Source organism: Populus nigra, chromosome 7, assembly GCF_951802175.1.
Source record: "Populus nigra chromosome 7, ddPopNigr1.1, whole genome shotgun sequence".
In the NCBI taxonomy this organism is placed as follows: domain Eukaryota; kingdom Viridiplantae; phylum Streptophyta; class Magnoliopsida; order Malpighiales; family Salicaceae; genus Populus; species Populus nigra.
In genome coordinates, this window is record NC_084858.1 from 16,273,446 (window position 1) to 16,293,189 (window position 19,744).

The following is a 19,744-nucleotide window of genomic DNA, read 5'->3' on the forward strand; positions in this document are numbered from 1 at the left end:
CCCTTATAGAAAGGACCAGAAAGAGACCATAGCTGACAACGCTAAACTCAAATGTGCATAAATCTAATTATTGCACAGAGTTGAAGGGGCATAGATGCATGCATTTGACTACTCAATGCCTTGCATCTTTCTGAACATGACAACAAAGTCATAGACCTTTTCTGGGTCCGGAAGAGCTTTGGCCACACTCTCCCTCTGCATACTCCTCTTAATCCAAGCTGACAGTTTCGGACACTCGGCCTCGACTGTGAAGTTTCCAAACTTCTCACTGGCATAAAACCAGCTGGCCATAGGGATTGCCACTATATCGACAAACCCAAAGGTATCACCACCAAAGAATTTTTTCTCCCCAAGGGCTTCCTCTAACACCTTCAGAACTTCAATGAAGTCTTTCTTGGCTACCGCCACAGCCTCTCCTGTGCTCCTCCAGACAGTGCAGGTTGCATCAAATAGCTGGCCAATGAACAAAAACAAAAACAAAAACAAAAATAAATATCTTCATTGATTAACGCAGCAAAATGCAAGGTAAAAAAGAGAGTGCTAGAAACCAACCTTCTTGTCAATGTAATCAGCCCAGAAACGGGCTTGGGAACGGCCATATGAACAAGCTGGCAGCAATGGGTGTGAAGGCCATTTCTCATCAATGTAGCCAACGATGATAGCGGACTCATTCAGTGGCTTCCCATTGTGTAAGAGCACAGGCACCTTCTGGTAAACAGGGTTTGATTTGAGCAACAACTCACTCTTCCCACCAAACAAATCCTCCTCTTTTGATTCATAGTTCAAACCCTTCTCAGCCAAAGCTATTTTCACCCTCATGCAAAATGGGCTCACCCAGAAATCCAAGAGAAGCAAGTCTTCCTTAGACATCTTTTTGCCAGTCTCTCCTGCAACCCTTCTCTTTCTGCTGGTGGGTGTAAGATGAGAATGATCAGATGGCTTATTTATAAAGGAGATGTAAACCCCATCAGGTGATGTTCTCGAAGTCTTTTTCTTGTTTTCTTTCTCCGTAAGCAACTAAAACTTTGTGATTATCAAGCCACTAAGTGATGGGTACTCTTCAAGTCGAACATGCTCAGACAAATTAAGCTTGTCTTCACCAGTATGGACAGTTGTTATGCCATGCCGGATATGAAGCAACATTAAAGCATGTTAATTGGTATTTTCACCAAGAAAAAACACAGAGTATCTTCAAAGGGATCGAGGTTTTCATTTTTCTTCTCTCTTAAAAACAAAAGCAATGTGTTTTACTTTTTACCATGGGAAACAATATCACGCGGAGGTAACCTTTTGTTCGAAAACATTTTTAAAGCACATGTCTTGGTTTGCGCTGCTTTTGGCCTGAACTCGAGTCTTGCTAGTGTGGGCCATGCTTCCCGTTGCCTTCTTTGAGATTCTCGTTCCTTGTACACCGTCCTTCTCATGCTCTCATCCTGATGCATCTGAGCTCCGAGACATTCGTAAAGATACTTGGCTGTGTCTTAGTTTTTATAAGGCCGTGCGACTGAAGGGGCTTGGGAGGATAAATTGGAGCGACTTAGGATTGAATCTTAATGGATCATAGCAACAAGATCACTTGTTACTCGTTGAGAATTGTACTTTAAGGCGGATCGTGTAGCTTGTTCACTGCTATGGCTTGGCTAATTACACATGCCTCCAGAGCTAAGAGACCTCACTGTAGGTCAGCAATCAGACGATAGGTACATGCATCTGATTTTATAACCAAGTGCGATGATCAAGTATGCAAATCAACAGTTTCTCTTGTACTGAATTGAATTATCATTGCGACACTATTATTAATACAGAGGATATTATATGGAGCATCTAGCTGGAGATTAATATGGAAATTATAAGAACACCTTGCTTCTACCGCAGGTGTGCCTAATAAATATATAGATTTTATTGCAATACTACTAGCTAGGTAGGATATATATGAAAGATTCCATACCTGAATTATCCGAGCCAGCCAAAAGCTCTACAAAGAAGATACGAAAAGTGTTTCAAAATTTGGAATACCCTCTCGTGTTTCCACAGCTAATGTGGCCAATTACAGTATGTTTATTTGTGAGGTGCATCACGCTGCGCATCTAAAAAAAAGCATGAATTTTATTTATATGGTTGCCTTGAAAGTTCATCATAGTGTATCTAGCCCCCATATATATTTCATAAGCCACATCCTAATTTTGTTTTTGGCATTCAAAAAGACAATTTAGCTCTTGAATAATTTCAATAATATGGTCTAATTCCATATATATGTATATATATATATATATATACATATATATGAGACCTCTTAAATCATTGAAATAACACCACATGCTGCTGAGTGCAGATTTATGCTCAGCTCTTGGTCTAGGGTATAGTCGTGGAAGGACTATTGCTGGTTTCTATTGTCAGACCTCTATGCAAACGTGATTTTTGTGTAGCTTTGTAAATGAATTTGCTAACTCTATACAATAACTAGTACGTAGAAAAGTCTAGTTCACTGGGAAAATTGTGAAAGCAACTTCATTAAGCAGCTAAACTTGACAAAATTTTGTTATTGATTTGAACAGGAAAAACTTAAAAGTATTAAACTGTTGCGTAATGTTCACGGGATACGCTCTTACACTCAGTCATCTCCCTGAATTTCTAATATGTCAGGTCCTTGACATCATCAGACTTGGCTGATACACTACGCGGCTCACCATTATACATGGCTCCAGAGATTATTCAGAATAAAAAGTATGATACAAAGGTGGTGATGTAGCATTGAGTTTACATGAAATTGACAGTAATTGAAGTTAATTTTTAAAGTATTATGATCACCATAATTTCTCATACATGCAGGCTGATTTATGGAGTGTTGGCGCAGTTTTATTCCAATTGGTAACTGGAAAGTCGCCATTTGATGGCAATAGTCAATATTAGGTTTTCAAAAGAATTATTTACAAACTAAACGTAATGAGAAACATTAAGTCTTTCCATATATTATGAAGTTCAAGTTTTTCCATATATATATATAACCTCTTAGGAGCTCGGGCCCTGCCAATCTCCCCCTATCTCCGCCACTCTTATTGAAAAAAATACCAAATTGATGTTTCGGCATTTCAAACAGTACTTCCAATTAAACTTGACTGTAATGGCAAATGAGCCAAGAAGACACTGAAGTTGAGCAACTTGTTGCAGCACATGAATTAGAAGATTTAAGCTCATTGTAGAAATAAGCAACCAAGGCAACAGACTAACACAAAGGCCACACAGCAATATAGAGAACACTATGAGAGGGGTCATTTCTAATCATTTCAATCAATAATGATAGTTCTTGGAAAGTGTTTCAGCCGGTGACTAACCAAGAAAGTGAGTCATGACATTATAAGAGCTCAAAATAATCCAGGAGAGCAATTTTATGTAGACGAACTGTATGGGATTGATGAGACATGTGCATAACCTTCTTGTTATTTCCATTGATCATGTAATCTGCCTATACACATATCCAAACAAAGTCAAGGAATTTTACTTCTACACCATAAAATTAAAAGTATGACAAGATCAAAGATAAAGGTACGAAGTGCATACAGAAACTTGATCAGAACATAATAGGCAGGTGTGAAAGAGAGAAAAGGTAAAAAAGAGAGATAAAAGACAAAATGAGCTGCTAGAGACATTAGTACTTCGGTCACTCTATAAGCTCAACGAATGGATTTGGTTTATTTGATGTCATTATAGTCGTCGCAAGTTTTCTAGGGAAACCGGATTCCGAGCAGCCATATTCGTCAGCTTGGTTCGCCTAATTTCACTGTTGAATCGGATTCATTTTTCACACAAAGGTTCATCCAAAGGTCCTCTTAGGTCTGAACTGTGGAAATCAGATTCCAAAATTCTTGGAAAGTTTTTTACTCCTCAGAGTACCTTCGGTCAATTTTCAGATCTAATCGCCTCTTTGTAGATTGCGTTTGATCTAACTGTTAGATCACTCTAGTTCTTTGATACGTTATATTATACCCTTTTATTTTGAACTAGATCATTGGATTTTAACTACTTTTATCTTTATTGTGTGTGTTGTTGTTTAGAAGTTATTGTCCAAACATGGATATAAATCACCCAGAAACTGGTCAAACGATTCACCTGAAAACGATCAGCCTGTTCACCACACTACCTATTTCCAACCTAGCTATAGCCATAAAAAAACCCTTTAACGCCTCCACAAACAAAACAAACACCGCAAACACCGCAACCACAAGCAAAACCACATCAAAACACCAAGACTAACCCTAAACAACCCCACAAAAAAAACCAAACTACCCCCACACAAAATACCACCACGACCCACAAAAACACAACCACCTTTAAGCATTTCATGGGCAAATAAAGTAAAGGTCTTAAATGTTACAACTCATGCCAAGATAACCTCTTTTCCATGGTAAGAGGTTGGCACCATTTTGGACATTTCAGATAATGTCATTGATGAGAGTACATCAAAATGAAACTAGTGCTTGATGAGATTCTTCTCAGGCTATAAGATGCCCTATCATGCAACTAATTTTATTACATTTCGAGTATAGAAGAATTATGGCCTTGAGAGTGTCATAACAACACAACAAGGTTTCTTGATCTTTCATTTTAAAAGTGAGGATGATGCTAACTCAGTTATGGAAAAAGAACCATGAATATTTAGAGGAAAATCCATTATCCTCTAATCGTGGCACATTTTGTTCTTGACAAGAACAAAATCATGAAAGTATCGATATGGTTTGTCTTCAGGGATTACCTTTCCCCTTTGTAATGAGACCGGTTTAGGCATGGCCACAAGTATAGTAGGAAGACCTTTGGCTTATGACGAACACACTCATATTGACACTCGACTTGATTATGCAAGAGTTTGTGTGGAATTAGATGCTTCACTACCCATGGTTCATGTTTTTCATCTTCAGTGTAGGTTATCTACAAAGCTTATTATAGTTACGATTGATTATGAATGAAAGCCAGTAACTTGTGAAATTTATGAAGTCTTTGGCCACTCATGTAAGGCATTGGTTGGCCGCAACTGTGTTAAAGGAAGATATGCTCAAGATACATACATATATATATATATATATATATATAAAGAGGAGATGATATTCATGTTTATAGCTCACCAATTATTATGACTGAAGGGGTTGTATCTCCTTTGATTGTTGTTGTTGTGGTAAAATCAATAACTCAGACACATAGATCAGGTGGAATTGGTAAACCGGTGTAGCCATCCATGAACCGAACGACCGGTTAAACATAATAGAGATTCCGAGAGATATTTTCCTTGAGAACAGTCGACTAGTTTAAACTCCAGAGGAATTGATCGACCAGTTAAAACTACATGCTACTGCAGAAACAATCGAACATTTTGATGCTGAGAGGGCAAGGATTATTGATGATTAGGGGTCATAAGTTGACTCGAATCATGACATGTTGCCTTCTGAGCGGGACCAACATCTATTAACTTCACCAATAAAGGGTTTTGCAATCATTAAGGTCCTTCCATCGGGTAGTCCGAAGCTCGAACCTATTTGGGACTCGATTACTTAGGCTATTTGTCGTGGAATATTAAGGTCTCAAACATCATTAAGAGGGATACTTAGGCTTTTCCATCGGGTAGTTTGAAGCTCCAACCTATTTGGGACTCGATTACTTTTAACCCATGAGTGCCTACCAAACCACTATGTCTGAAATGGTCACTCATCGGGGAGGTTCTCTATTGACTCGGCATGAAAGGTTCTTAGAGATTTCAGACCCACAAACTTTATGCACCATTTTCTCTAGTTCCCAGGTTCCATCCCGAGACACTTTTTTATCCTATGGCTTGCCTTTATAGGTCGTCTCAACACCATAGACATACTACATGCTTTTCAGATCATTCTCTCTTCAACATGTATCCTTTGTGGATCGTAGGTTGAAACACATAAACATTTATTCTTTTAGTGCCCTTTCTCTGCTACAGCTCGGGGTGTTATCATGAGCATGACCCTTGTGGGTTGGTCTTCTTTGACATAGCATCAACTACTTCAATGAGAATACACGCACTTTAAAAAGAAGAAAGAATTTACGCATCTCCTTGCTCGGTTAGCCCTCAGCTTCGATTTACTTTATTTGGTATGAAAGAAATAACAGATTCTTTCATCAAATTTATCAATTTTATCAGGATGTTTGCAATGACATTTTTTATTTACTCCGGTCTAGTTTAGTAGAGCTCAAACCAATGTTTTACATCTCGGGTACTTTCAGGTTCATTTGGTGCCTCCAAGAGTCATGAGATACCATTGCTCTTGCTAAATTCGAGATTATATTTAGCGCAGGTTCATATGTAATCAATCGATCGACTAGTTAAGGAATTTTCAAAAACCAGTCAACCAACTCATCTGTTGTTTGTTTTCAAAATCTGTTTTTGTTCTTTTTTTCGGTTTTCTTTTTAGAATTTTGCTTCTTTTCCTTTTTATTTTTTATCAGATAGACCACGGTAACAAGTATTTGTATTTCTTGGGATATATCCCTCGTACTCTATACAATTTCTTCCCTTTAATACAATTATTCTTATAAAAAAATGATCAGATATACATCCAATAAGGACGTTATGAATACAATATGGTTTTAAATAGATGATATGCTAGACAACTTTATGAACTTTTATTTAATTGAATCCAGGTACTATCCTTTTCTACTTTATGAAATACGGAGTTTTAATTTATAATACAATTGCATATTCGGAGCAGAGGTTTTTGTTATCAATAGCTATGGTAAAGGAGATAGTTTTTTATTAGTCAAGGAACCTGCAAGTGGTAGCGCTGGTAAAGGAGGGAGTTTTTCATTAGTCAAGGAATCTGCAAGTGGTCTATACACTTATAAGAGGGACAAGTTTTCAGCTCGTAATGAGGATCGTCACTTCTCAAAGGTGTTTATTGTTGAAGGAAGAAAATGGTAGAAATAGATTTCTGTTTTGTTACAACAATATTCTTTTGCTTAGACTGCTTCATCTACGTGTCCCCCATCCCTCTCTCTTGTTATTATTATTATAAATAGCTAAAAGGAATCAGTGTTTTACTATGGATTGCACAGTGCAGTCTACAGTAAAACACTGATTTTTTAGGCATTTTTGTTTTTTTTTATTTTTTTGTTTTTTTGTTTTTTTAAGTTGTCTAAGTTTTTTTAGCTGTTTTTTTATGCTTTTTGAGATTTTTTTTTTGCTTCTTTTTCTTTGTATTTTTAATTAAATTTTTTCGTTTAGTTTAGTTTGTTGATGTTAAATTTCTTTCTATTTAGTTATTAGACTTTTATGACACATGTCCCGAGTTTCACGAGTTAACTGGTTTCACGGGTGAACCCAGTTAATTCCGGGTTGATCCGTCAATTTTATTATTATTATTTTCATAAATATTTTTGTTTAATTTAGTTTGTTAATGTTAAATTTTTTTTATTTAGTTATCAGACTTTCATGACACAAGTACTAGGTTTAACAGGTTAACATGGTTTGACGAGTTAACCCGGATTTTTTTTCTTTTTAATTAATTTTTTTTGTTTAGTTCAGTTTGTTAATATTCACTTTTTTTTATTTAGTTACCAGACATTCATGACACAGATCCCGAGTTTAACGGGTTAACTTGGTTTGACGAGTTAACCTGAATTTTATTTTATTTTTTGCTTTTTTTTTCTTTTTAATTATTTTTTTCGTTTAGTTTAGTTTGTTAATGTTAAATTTCTTTCTATTTAGTTTTTTTTTCTTCTTAGAGGTTTTTTTATTTTATTTTTTTTAATTAATTTTATTTATTAATATTAAATTTTTTTCTAAGTAGTTCTCGGCTGATGCTTTTAGTTTTTTTTTTTTATGCCTCTGACTGTGAACTGCACAGTGCAGTCCACAGTGAAAAGGCTGATGCCTTTTGTTTTTATTTCTTTTTAATTAATTTTTTTCGTTTAATTTAAATTGTTAATGTTAAATTTTTTTCTATTTAGTTATCAAACTTCATTACACGGATTCCGGGTTTGACAGGTTAACCTGGTTTGACGAGTTAGCCCAGTTAATTCTGGGTTAACCCATTAATTTGTTTTTTTCTTTTTAATTATCAAACTTTCACGATGCGAATTCAAGGTATGACGGGTTAACCTGGTTTGAAGGGTTAACCCAATTAATTCATATTTTTTTTCTTTTTTTTTCATTAGTTTTTTTCTTCCTGTTGGTTTTTTTTTAACTAATCTATTTAATTATTACACTTTTATGACACGATCTTGCAGCGAGACCCACGTCCAATGCTATTGGGTCTGGTATTGCAGTCCAGACACTTTTATGCTAAGGGTTAACCCAAGTTTAATGTTATTATTAATATTATAAACATTACTCTTGGGTCAGGCGTTGCAACCAAACCTGAGACTCTTGAGTATAACTTTGCAAAAAACCTAACACTTTTAGATCTTGACTATTTTTAAAATGTAGAAAATAATTGACCCGAAGCATCGCGCGGGGCATGTAACTAGTTTTATACTGTTATTCATCAGGAAGCTGAAACTTTTATCCCAAGGGAGGTTCAATGGTATCAGGGACACACGTATTTCTGTTTCTCACATTAGATGATTCAGAGTCTCTCAAACCAAGAGGAAATTGTGTGTGAAAGGGTTGCTTGGAATAAAGGACCTCTCAAACAGCAATAACTATGAAAGAATTGATTCACAAACTTCATAATGCCATTTAAACTTCCCTGTTTCTGAAATAAAACTAAATTCTATGGTTCATTTGCAGTTGATGAACGATGGTTTAAAACCCCAGGCCAAGGGTGGGGTTTCAGTGAGTTCACGTTGCTAAGTACTCTCAAGGATCCATCCAAGGGTTTCAGAGAGTTCATAAGCATCAATCCCATGGTTCTTTGGTTTCTCCAAAGAATTGGTTAATAAATAATACGGGAAAGGAAGAATACCAAATACATTAATTAGATAGCTTTGAAACTATGTACAGAACATACAACTCCAGTATATAGAAAAACACACTCAAATCAAAGAATAGCCAGTAAACAGAACTTTATTTGCTGCTACAAGCTACCAAAAAACCATCTATTAACTTTTCCATACAAATCTTTCATGCCTGTAATGGCCATTGAATACAAGTTTTGTGAGTGTCCAATATTCATTCACGTGAGAGAGAAATAAGAAAAAATGGATTTCAATATGCAAGTAACAGTACAAAATTTTACTCTTGCATCAATCTAAAGGCGAAGGAGAAAAACCTGTACCTAATCAAAGAAGCAATACAGGTAGGAAATTCAGCCTCCTGTGTTTGTTGTTCTAGTGATCTAGATTGGTTCTGTATAGTCTTTTTGTGTCCTTCCAGTGTGAGCTGCTCAGCTTTGTAGAAATTCAAAACTATGTGGATCCAAGCTTCTGATGAGATTCAATCAGCAATGCATTTAGTAGAATATGAACAGCAGCTTCATAAACAGTTCCATCATAATGCATCCCATCATTTGTACACCTCGGTCCACAATTCCAACTCAATGATTGAATATCCAACAACAGAAGAGGACCACCGTAACTGCGCAAGATCCTGCTATCATGCAGTGCTCCATAATAAGCATGCCATATTTTATCATTCATCTTCTCCCTCTTCTCTTCTGTATTCAACATCTCATTTATCAACATCGGCATCCCAAGCCAGAACAAATGTGGAGACCTGACAGATACAGAACCTGTCACAGGCCCATCAGTACCTAATTCTGGCGAAAAGGGTAACAAGGAAACCACCGAACTCCTCAAATTCTCCAACGCAATATCATAATCCGAAGCATTGTTCACATGAAGCATATGCCACAACCCTGCTCCGATCACCAAGACATCAGGGTAAGTTCTATTTTGCTTAAACCCCACCATCAAATTCGTCAAATTAACCACATATGGAGCCCAAACAAAATCCAATTTCATACCAATATCATCCACAACAATCTCATAATCACTATGCCTCTTAAACAAATCCCCCATGATCATTCCCATCCTTTTCTCATCCAAAATCAAACTTAACAAAGACTGCACAAGCAACCGAGCTTGTGAATCCCCAGCCACTACAACCCAAGACCCATTAAGCAAATCTTTAACATCTCCCCTCCCCAACTTCTCAAAATCACAACCTTTCACCTTCCCATTTTTAGACCAATCCCATATCTTGTCATGACCAACAGAATCATTACTACTATCACCACCATTACTACTGATAATACGAGGTTTCACATTCCAAATAACTTCATTAACCAAATTAATACAAGAGTCCTCACGATTATCAAAAACAACAACAGATTGAACTGAAGTAACAAAATCAGAAACAGAAGGGAAATAAGGAGTCAAATGAACACCTACCGCTAGTGTAATAAAAAGGGCCCCACTAAAAAAAAGCATCTTGTTTCTGCTTAAATGGTAACCTGCCATTCCCATTGGTACAAATAACACCACACAAGCTGCCAAGACTCCTATCTGTGTGCCACCGAACATAATTGGCATAAAGTTTTGGTCTTTTTGGTTTGTTTCTGTTCAGATCATTGATGTCATGATTTGCTATTGAATCCTGAATGGAAAAAGGAAATGGAGAAGTGGGTTTTTTCTTGTTTAATGGATTTGTTGTTGGTTGTGGAGAAGATCAGAAATTGAGGAAGGATTGGTTTGGTATGGTATGGTATGGGGGGTTTGTGAATTGTAAATGAAGGGAAAAGTGTTTTTTTTTCTTTTTTTTTCTTTTCTGGTTCGTTGATGTTAACTGGACAACAACAGTTTAGTTTAATTTTTCACGAATTAGTTTCGGTAATCACCGATGATGTTTTTTTAGTTTATGTTTGGCACCGTGTTAGCTTACGTGGTTGCAATTTAAAATAAAATAAATAAGTTTTTAAAACATATTTTTAATTATAATTTTAAAATAATAGATTAAAAAAATGTGTGATTAAAACTGATAGAAAAAAGATTTTTGTTTGTAAAATAAATAAATAACGGGTTTTTATAAACAAAAAATAAATTATTTTAATTTTTATAAAATTTAAATTTAAAATGCAATTATATATAGAATTTAGTGTATAAATCAAAAGTTATTTATCCAAACAAATGAAAGAATGATTTTCTGGTATAGATGGGGATCAGTTGGACGTCAGCGAAGTAAGTAAATGGGGCAAGAACAATATTATATTGGACATTAATAGGGACGGCAAGTCGGCAAATTCATCCAAATATGACCTATTTGAATCCATTTAAATGTTTGAGTTCTAACTATCTAGTAGATAGTATAGTAGTAAGATTTAAGAGTGTGAAATTATAGGGTTTGTTTTACATGTGGTCTCAGGTTTAAGTTTTATAGTTGCTAATATAATAATCACTAGAAGTTTACACAGTGGTTAACTTCAGGGCTCGTAAGATTAGTCGAGGTACGCGCAAACTAACCTGAATATCCACGTTAACAAAAAAAAATGTTTGATTTCTTCTTATAGTTATTTTATTGAATAATTGAAATGACATAAACATTATCAAACTCTACTTGAAATCAGATTCAAACATAATTCAATGTGTGTGTGTATTATCATAACATATAAATCATAGTTTTGAAACCCGATTCGGTCATCGACCGGTCAAGTGATCAGGTCACGGATCAGATGGGTTGACCCGAGTAAACCCAAAAAAAACACCTATAAAAAAAACACATAACTAGTTGCAACACTTACATAAACCAAATTTAAATTATAAACCAAATAAATAGAATCTTGGGCATCAGAATAAGTATGAAAGGCAGATGAGTTCTACTAGTTTTAAGAAAAAATTCCTGGATTCTTTAAATGCAAGGAATGGAGGATTCAATAAAAATAAACACTTTACTCAGGTACCAATCTCAATTTCTAGAACTTGTGGGTAGAATTTATTTCTAAGCAGCCAAATCTTTGCATTTTTATTGGGATGCAGGTCAATGAGAAGGCTCTGGAAAGACATTATGAACTTGAGGAAGAAGAGAACCCGCAAGTTTTGTTCTACAAGAATTTGTGGCTCGAGGCTGAAGCAGCTCTTTGTTCCATGAAGTATAAAGCTTTTGTTCTGGGTATGAAAACTTAGATGGAAAAGATAAAGATGGCAATAAGATAAAAGATATTGTAATTACCTGAGCTCTCCCTTAAGGGCTTTCGATGCAACCTTCTATTCTTTTTGCCCTCTGCAGTGAGGTTGGTGATTTTATTGTAAAGTTCTTGCGTTGGGAACCCACCTTGCATCCAGATGTAATAAGCATCAAATCATACACAAACAGAACCATGATAACAGCATTCTAGAGTTCATCATCGATTAACATTAAAAACTGCATGGTTCATTTTTTTGACAGAAGTTGAAATTGGTCTGCAGAAAAGAAAAGACAGAAATTGATGTAGAAATCGGGCTAGAAAAACATACCTGAGGTGACTGGGTTGCGAATGAATCAACGAACAACAAATCGATGTTAGCGATTGAAATTGATGTTAGCGATTGGGTTGCAAAGGAATCAGTGCCAGTAATTCAGAAAACGGCCAAGAATAAAGAAAACAAAGAATAAAAGAAGGAGATTCAAACCTTTTTCGTAGAGAAACAACAGCGATCTGCTCCTCAGACGTCCTATGCTCCTCTACTCCTCAGTTGGGTTTCAAAGAGTTGGGTTAATTAGGTTTGCAAATTGCTTCGTTCTTCTTCACTTTTCAGTCTTCAGCATTTTGGCCTTTTAAAAGGCCAAAACGACGTCGTTTAATGACTGCCAATATAAAAAAAAAATTGACCGGGTCTCACCCGGGTGGACCGGGTCCTAGGTCGACCGGGTTTCGCCGAGCCAATTTTCAAACGGGTTTTTGCCTCCACCCGGACTGATCCCAGGCACGGGAATGCCGGGTCCCGAGGCGACCCGTCAGACCGGTCCAGGTTTTAAAACTTTGATATAAATACATATGTATAACATTCTCAGCGCTATGTTACAGCATGAACTTGAAGTATTTTCTTAACTCAAAAAAAGTTTGCAAGCATTGTTAATGGTTTTTCTATCATAAAATAAAAAATTACTTTAAATTGAAAAATTTATATGTTGATTAAATAAAATAAATCAAAAATTATATGTGTTAATAAATAATAACAAATTTATTGATTCTAATCAAATATTAAGTCAGGAAATTAAGATAAAAATATTATCGTTTTAGAAAAAATAGAAGTTGGATATATTTTTGTTTCAGATTTAAATTGAGTTCATAAATTTTAATTGGTTTGAATTAATAAAATTAAATTTTATTTTGTCAAAACAAGTATTAATTCAACGTCAAAACTAATTTTTAACATTGCAAGAGCTTCATTTAAGATCAATCAAAATAAAATATCAAACTCAATCTTAAATCAACTTAATATTAAAAGCTTAAATTGAGAATAAAAAAAGTCAAATAACATAAAAAAATAAATAAAAAAAAAATTATGGGTAATTATTACAACCCATAATATATTGTTCTTTTTTCTATATTATATTTTTATCATGTTTTTAATATTTCTTTCTCACACTGCCTCCCATGTTCATAATTTTAAAAATTATTTCACGATTTATCAAGTGTTAATTTTATGAAACTAAACTACAATTTTTTTAATGGAAAGGAAAAGGATGCCATAAAAAAGTACCTAGTTGAAGAAAAATGACCTAATAAAAAAAACTTAAATAGTAAATGAATAATAAATATTAATGGATAAAATAATAATATTTAGATTTTTCACCCTTTCAATAATTAATAATTATTAGGGTATAAATATAATAGAAACGCGATACCCATTCAAATCCCTGGGCATTAATTTATTACAACAATAGGTTTAATTTTATTTCAGTATCTATAGTTTGTTAAAAATAATTTATTGGTCCGTATAGTATAAAAACTAATTAATGATCCATTGATCAACACTTGTCATCCTCAATTTAATAATTTTTGGTTTAAAAAAACGCCTTCCTTCCCAATCTACCCTACCTCTCTTTCATTTTATAACCTATTTATTCAAATAATTAAATAAAAAAAATGGAGAAAACATGGAGTTGATGTGGAGATTAAATTATAAATAAATTTTAAAATATAAATATTTGATATGTAGTTTTTGAAACCATAAAGAGAAGATTAATCAGGTTTGTTAACTATACAATTTAAGTTATAGTTAAATCTTGGCAATAAATGCTTAAATATAGGGTCATAAAATTTCAAGAACCGAACCACCCTTGCTCAATTGCTCGGGGGAATTTTTTTAACCAATTTTGAAGTATTAGCTCCTGTGATAAATGAGTTTATTCTCTGAATTATCATTTTTTATGAGTTTTAATTCATATATATGCGTGCAAATACACCATGTATAGAATATAAATAACTTTTTATTTTTATGTTTTTTGAGCTTAGTGAATATATAATACTTTTAAGCTAGTCGTTACCTGTCAAAATTAGAGGTTCAATTCTTTAATCCAATACAAAATAATCTATCTACGTGTATTTGGTATCATAGATAATAATGGCGTTGGTATCATAGATAATAATGGCGTGCATAGAGCTATTTGAGCATCAAACATTACCTTTTATGGTGTTGCTTGGAAGGTTTTAGCATCCTCAACAAAATGGAGTGGCGTGTACACCTAAAACGCATCGGGTTTAGAGCTGAAAGTATTTTTTTTTTTTTCTTTTTCGTATTGAATTTAACATCAATCCCTTTAAAAATTCAGATCAACCACTGTAATTTATTTTTTCTTTATAATTGGTTCTTATTCTTTTAATTGTTATTTTTTAAATATAAATAATCTATAAAATTACAAATAGTTTTCAATTTAACCCCTATCTCTTTTTAATCTATAAATATTCTATCAAATTACAAATATTTTTCAATTTACTCCATGTGATTTTTTAATCTTTCAAAGTTGATTCTCATTCTTTAGATTGCTATTTCTTTTTGTTTAGGATAGTTTTACAAATTAATTTTTTCTGACAATTTCATCATCAATTTTTTTCTATTAAATTTTATCCTCATTTTTTTTGTAGCTATTTTTTTGCCTTCGTAAGTGTTTTTTTATTAATATTTTTTTAAGTTTCTTGATTGAACATAGATTCAAGATTTCATAAATTGCAAGTTTTAAAATTAAATTAAGTTTAAAATATTTATCCAAGTTTTCTTTGATTTTTTTTGTTTTTTTTAAGGTTAAGTTATTGCTTAATAAATCATCAGATGACCACCAATCATTACTTGGAGTTTAATCTCTATTCAAGCTGTTGGCAATTGTATTAGAAATTAAAACTCCATAACTCCATAAAAGTAAAAAAAAAAAAAAAAAGTGGTACTGGATTCAATTAGTGAAAAGTTCAAAAAGCTGTCTAGCATATCATCTCTGTTAAACCTTAACTGTATTCAGTCACCTCCATATTGGATATATAGCTGCTCATGTTTTCTATACGCACTTCATGATTTTTTCTATCATATTCTTAAGTTTATGGTGTGGATGTAAAACTCCTTAACCGTGTTTGGTTGTGTGAACAGGCAGATTACATAATCAATGGAAATTGCCGGAATGTTATGAAAAGTCTCCATCTGATCAAGTGGAGCTGTGGCGCGCTGTCGTGGATGGTGTGTCAGCCTGTTATGCATTATGTCTGTCTTATACTTTTTAATGCTCTGTCATAATACTTCTTGAACCAACCCAGGGAATCTTTCTGCACATCCAATGATGCTGAAATCAAACTCATCGGCATCCTAGGGTTCAATTATTATGTTCTTTTCTTTCAAAATTCAATATTGTTATGATAGAAAAAAACAGAGCTAGGATATATGAAAACACAAAGAAGAATTGAAAATGATTCTGAGTCAAGTAATTGTTTTCTTTTGGTAGTCAGACATTCATTCTTCGAGCAATCAAATTATAATCTTACAGCAATTAGACACTTTGATTATTGAAGGGGTACTGTCACATTCCCATGATACAAGTGTCTGGCTTCTTGTATTGGTTAAGACCGTTCTGTGCCTGGGCTGGGTGCTCTTTTGCTTGGCCAATGCTGAATTGGGCTCTGAGGATTAAAGTGACATTAGATTACCTCCCTTTAGGAACCCTTTCTTGTAATGGCTATGGCCCTTTTCTGCTGTTAGTTTTGCTCGTCGATTGAACACCCCTTTACTACGACACGAGGGTAAGTGTGTTTGATTTAAGGTTCCTTTGGCATGGCAGTCAAGTTTTGTACTATGTACCATTCTTTTTAACAGGTGATTGAGCTATGATGTGGTTTGCTTCAACGTCTAGGATTTGATTCTCAGCATCTTCTTCCTAAAGGACCATACGATTTCGAGCGCAACTGCAACCCTGGCATTGGGATGAACCTCTTGCCATGGTAAAAAGAAAAACAGAGAAACACGTTGCTTTTGTTTTTAAGAGAAAATAAAAATGAAAACCTCGATCCCTTAGAAGATACTGTGTGTTTTTCCTGGTGAAAATACCAATTAACATGCTTTAATGTTGCTTCATATCCGGCATGGCATAACAACTGTCCATACTGGTGAAGACAAGCTTAATTTGTTTGAGCATGTTCGACTTGTAGAGTACCCATCACATAGTGGCTTGATAATCACAAAGTTTTAGTTGCTTACGGAGAAAGAAAACAAGAAAAAGACTTGGAGAACATCACCTGATGGGGTTTACATCTCCTATATAAATAAGCCATCTGATCATTCTCATCTTACACCCACCAGCAGAAAGAGAAGGGTTGCAGGAGAGACTGGCAAAAAGATGTCTAAGGAAGACTTGCTTCTCTTGGATTTCTGGGTGAGCCCATTTTGCATGAGGGTGAAAATAGCTTTGGCTGAGAAGGGTTTGAACTATGAATCAAAAGAGGAGGATTTGTTTGGTGGGAAGAGTGAGTTGTTGCTCAAATCAAACCCTGTTTACCAGAAGGTGCCTGTGCTCTTACACAATGGTAAGCCACTGAATGAGTCCGCTATCATCGTTGGCTACATTGATGAGAAATGGCCTTCACCCCCATTGCTGCCAGCTTGTTCATATGGCCGTTCCCAAGCCCGTTTCTGGGCTGATTACATTGACAAGAAGGTTGGTTTCTAGCACTCTTTTTTTTTTTTTACCTTGCATTTTGCTGCGTTAATCAATGAAGATATTTATTTTTGTTTTTGTTTTTGTTCATTGGCCAGCTATTTGATGCAACCTGCACTGTCTGGAGGAGCACAGGAGAGGCTGTGGAGGTAGCCAAGAAAGACTTCATTGAAGTTCTGAAGGTGTTAGAGGAAGCCCTTGGGGAGAAAAAATTCTTCGGTGGTGAAACCTTTGGGTTTGTCGATATAGTGGCAATCCCTATGGCCAGCTGGTTTTATGCCAGTGAGAAGTTTGGAAACTTCACAGTCGAGGCCGAGTGTCCCAAACTATCAGCTTGGATTAAGAGGAGCATGCAGAGGGAGAGTGTGGCCAAAGCTCTTCCGGACCCAGAAAAGGTTTATGACTTTGTTGTCATGTTCAGAAAGATGCAAGGCATCGAGTAGTCAAATGCATGCATATATGCCCTTTCAACTCTGTGCAAAATTAGATTTATGCACATTTGAGTTTAGCGTTGTCAGCTATAATAGTCTCTTTCTGGTCCTTTCTTCTCTTTTTCAGTAAGGGGGAAAAAATAAGGGAAAATAACCATTTTTTCTCAACTCACCTGGCTACCTGTATCTGTGAATAAGAAAGGGATAATTCCATGGGTTGTCTTCTTGTTGTATCAAAGGCATTGTGTGTGTGTGTGTGTGTGTGATCTCGGGTTGCATGTTCGAACTACCCCTATAACTGGAAGTCTGGAACAGTTGAAAGTCACAATAGGGATCCTTGCCAGAAATCAGATTACAATAGAAACTTAACTCGTCCATTATGTTCATTGCAATTGCAAAACATTGAGCAGGAAAAAACATGCAGAATAAACTGCACCAATTCAATTTCTAAGCAAAAGAACAGTGCTTTAGCAATACAGAATCTACGCATACCATCTTCTTCTTTCAACAGTAAACACATCTGAGCAATAAGAATACTTGTTCAGAGCTGAAAAGTTATCAATCTTCTACACCCAGAAAGCTGTATGCCTTGGAAGAAGCTTGTACAATTTAGGAAGAAGCTTGTACAATTTAGGAAGAGATTTTGATTGATAAAATATATATATATATACTTCAAGCACATCCCCTTAGCCACCACCATACATAACATAGAAATCACACTTTGGGGTGGACAATTAGTTAGAGCTGCAGTGTCATAGCGAAACTGATTGCAAAAAAGGGGAAAAATTATCTTCTAGGAAAGTTTGTTCAATATCCAAAAACTACTCGGCAATAATAAGACAAGTAAAGAATGCTAGGAAGAACCAGAAAAGTTTGAGTAGAGCAAATATTGGCTAGTTAAACATCCCGTAAAAAAAGGAGTATTTAGACCACTAGCAAGTTCTTCGATGAATGAAAGACTCTCCCCTTTACCAGAGCTTTTGACAACAAAAACCTCCACTCCGAATACGCAACGATCATCGAGCAGGCAGCCATTTGAAGGGCCACACAAAGCATCATGGGAAAGAAATTCTAATTAAACCCCTTTCCATCTTCATCTTATGAAAGCCGCAATCTATTTGATGATTGCTAGTTTGGAGTTTCGGTCGAGCCAATCTTCACACCCAGCTGCAAAAGAACAATTCATGGTTAATGTTTATAGCAATCCACATGGAAGTTAAACACCATTCACTACAGTTTCCGCGTTGTTTGTAGAGTTTCTGAATCATCTAAGCTGAGATAAAGAGAAAGGTAGGTGTGTCCCTGATGCATTTGAATCTCCCTCAGGATAAAGCTGCAGAATCCTGATGAATTGCGCGCAGCATCAAATTAAAGAAACAAGGAAAGCAATCTAAGCATAAGAATAGTACTTTAGCAACACAGAAATTTACACATACCATTTTCTTCCTTCAACAGCAAATCCCTCAGAGAAGTGGTTATATTTATTCAGAGCCGAAAAGTTACTAATCTTCCAAGTGTATAGACCATTTGCAGGTTCTTTGACGAATGAAAGACTCTCTCCTTCGCCAGGCCTAACACCAAAAACCTCCACTCGATCCAAATATGCTACGATCATCGACCAGGAAGCCATTCGAAGCGTCACGCAAAGTGTCATGAGAAAGAAGCTCGATGAAACCCCATTCCATCTTCATCTTGTGAAAGCGCCAGTCTATCCGGTCATCATCTGAATACAAACATTTGTTACGTAAATTGAAATTGAAAAACATATACAGTCACACACTTGATCGTAGTCTAATACCTTGAACAACCAAATATCTGTCGTGAATTCCATCGAACACAAAGAACTGGCAACAACATTAACCTCCCACAATATGATTTAAATTGAATGCAAAAATAGAAAATGAATCATAAAAAAGCACATTGCAATAATAACAAGAAAAATAAATCATCAATATTATACTGGTAAGGAAAAGAAAGAAAAGATAGTTGAAGGCTTACCATCACTCAACCGTGAATATTACTCACAACCAAAAAAGTTTGTTAAGTTGGTTCAAACTCCACTGTTAAAGGATGCAAGACGAAATCAAAAGAAGCTGTTGGTTTGCTAGAGCAATGCCTTGTAAAAGCAAACTGAACAAAACACAATAAAGTGAATATTCGTTTATATTCAGACAATTAATTCTATTTAATTAAAGAAATTTTTTTTGAAAAAATATATTTAACAAAGAACAAAACATAAAAAGACCCT

General features: G+C 35.0%; 3 protein-coding genes and 1 long non-coding RNA gene across 4 annotated transcripts; 1 reads left to right on the forward strand and 3 right to left on the reverse strand.

Moving 5' to 3' along the window:
- Positions 1-13: 13 nt before the first annotated feature.
- LOC133698245 (probable glutathione S-transferase) lies at positions 14-1,012 on the reverse strand. The gene is made up of 2 exons (XM_062121107.1): positions 553-1,012; positions 14-453 (listed from the first exon to the last, which is right to left on the reverse strand). The coding sequence occupies exons 1-2, from the start codon at positions 868-870 to the stop codon at positions 109-111; spliced, it is 663 nt and encodes a 220-aa protein (XP_061977091.1). The 5' UTR covers positions 871-1,012; the 3' UTR covers positions 14-108.
- A 7,981-nt stretch (positions 1,013-8,993) lies between these two features.
- On the reverse strand, positions 8,994-10,767 carry LOC133698467 (protein ALTERED XYLOGLUCAN 9-like). The gene has a single exon (XM_062121388.1). It carries the CDS (start codon positions 10,483-10,485, stop codon positions 9,361-9,363), a length of 1,125 nt encoding a protein of 374 aa, XP_061977372.1. The 5' UTR covers positions 10,486-10,767; the 3' UTR covers positions 8,994-9,360.
- A 4,540-nt stretch (positions 10,768-15,307) lies between these two features.
- LOC133698146 (probable glutathione S-transferase) lies at positions 15,308-17,734 on the forward strand. Its single transcript, XM_062120980.1, has 2 exons — positions 15,308-17,065; positions 17,164-17,734. The coding sequence occupies exons 1-2, from the start codon at positions 16,748-16,750 to the stop codon at positions 17,506-17,508; spliced, it is 663 nt and encodes a 220-aa protein (XP_061976964.1). The 5' UTR covers positions 15,308-16,747; the 3' UTR covers positions 17,509-17,734.
- Positions 17,735-18,071: 337 nt separating this feature from the next.
- LOC133698360 (uncharacterized) lies at positions 18,072-19,466 on the reverse strand. The gene is made up of 3 exons (XR_009843098.1): positions 19,295-19,466; positions 18,933-19,219; positions 18,072-18,839 (listed from the first exon to the last, which is right to left on the reverse strand). It is a non-coding gene; the product is annotated as an uncharacterized LOC133698360 (long non-coding RNA).
- Positions 19,467-19,744: the final 278 nt, after the last annotated feature.

Bases quoted from the DNA above. Each gene is read 5' to 3' on its own strand.
- LOC133698245 (XM_062121107.1), bottom strand. From the start codon at position 870: ATGTCTAAGGAAGACTTGCTTCTCTTGGATTTCTGGGTGAGCCCATTT. The intron at 454-552 runs GTTGGTTTCTAG...TTCATTGGCCAG, and splicing joins CTGATTACATTGACAAGAAG to CTATTTGATGCAACCTGCAC.
- LOC133698467 (XM_062121388.1), bottom strand. From the start codon at position 10,485: ATGCCAATTATGTTCGGTGGCACACAGATAGGAGTCTTGGCAGCTTGT.
- LOC133698146 (XM_062120980.1), top strand. From the start codon at position 16,748: ATGTCTAAGGAAGACTTGCTTCTCTTGGATTTCTGGGTGAGCCCATTT. The intron at 17,066-17,163 runs GTTGGTTTCTAG...TTCATTGGCCAG, and splicing joins CTGATTACATTGACAAGAAG to CTATTTGATGCAACCTGCAC.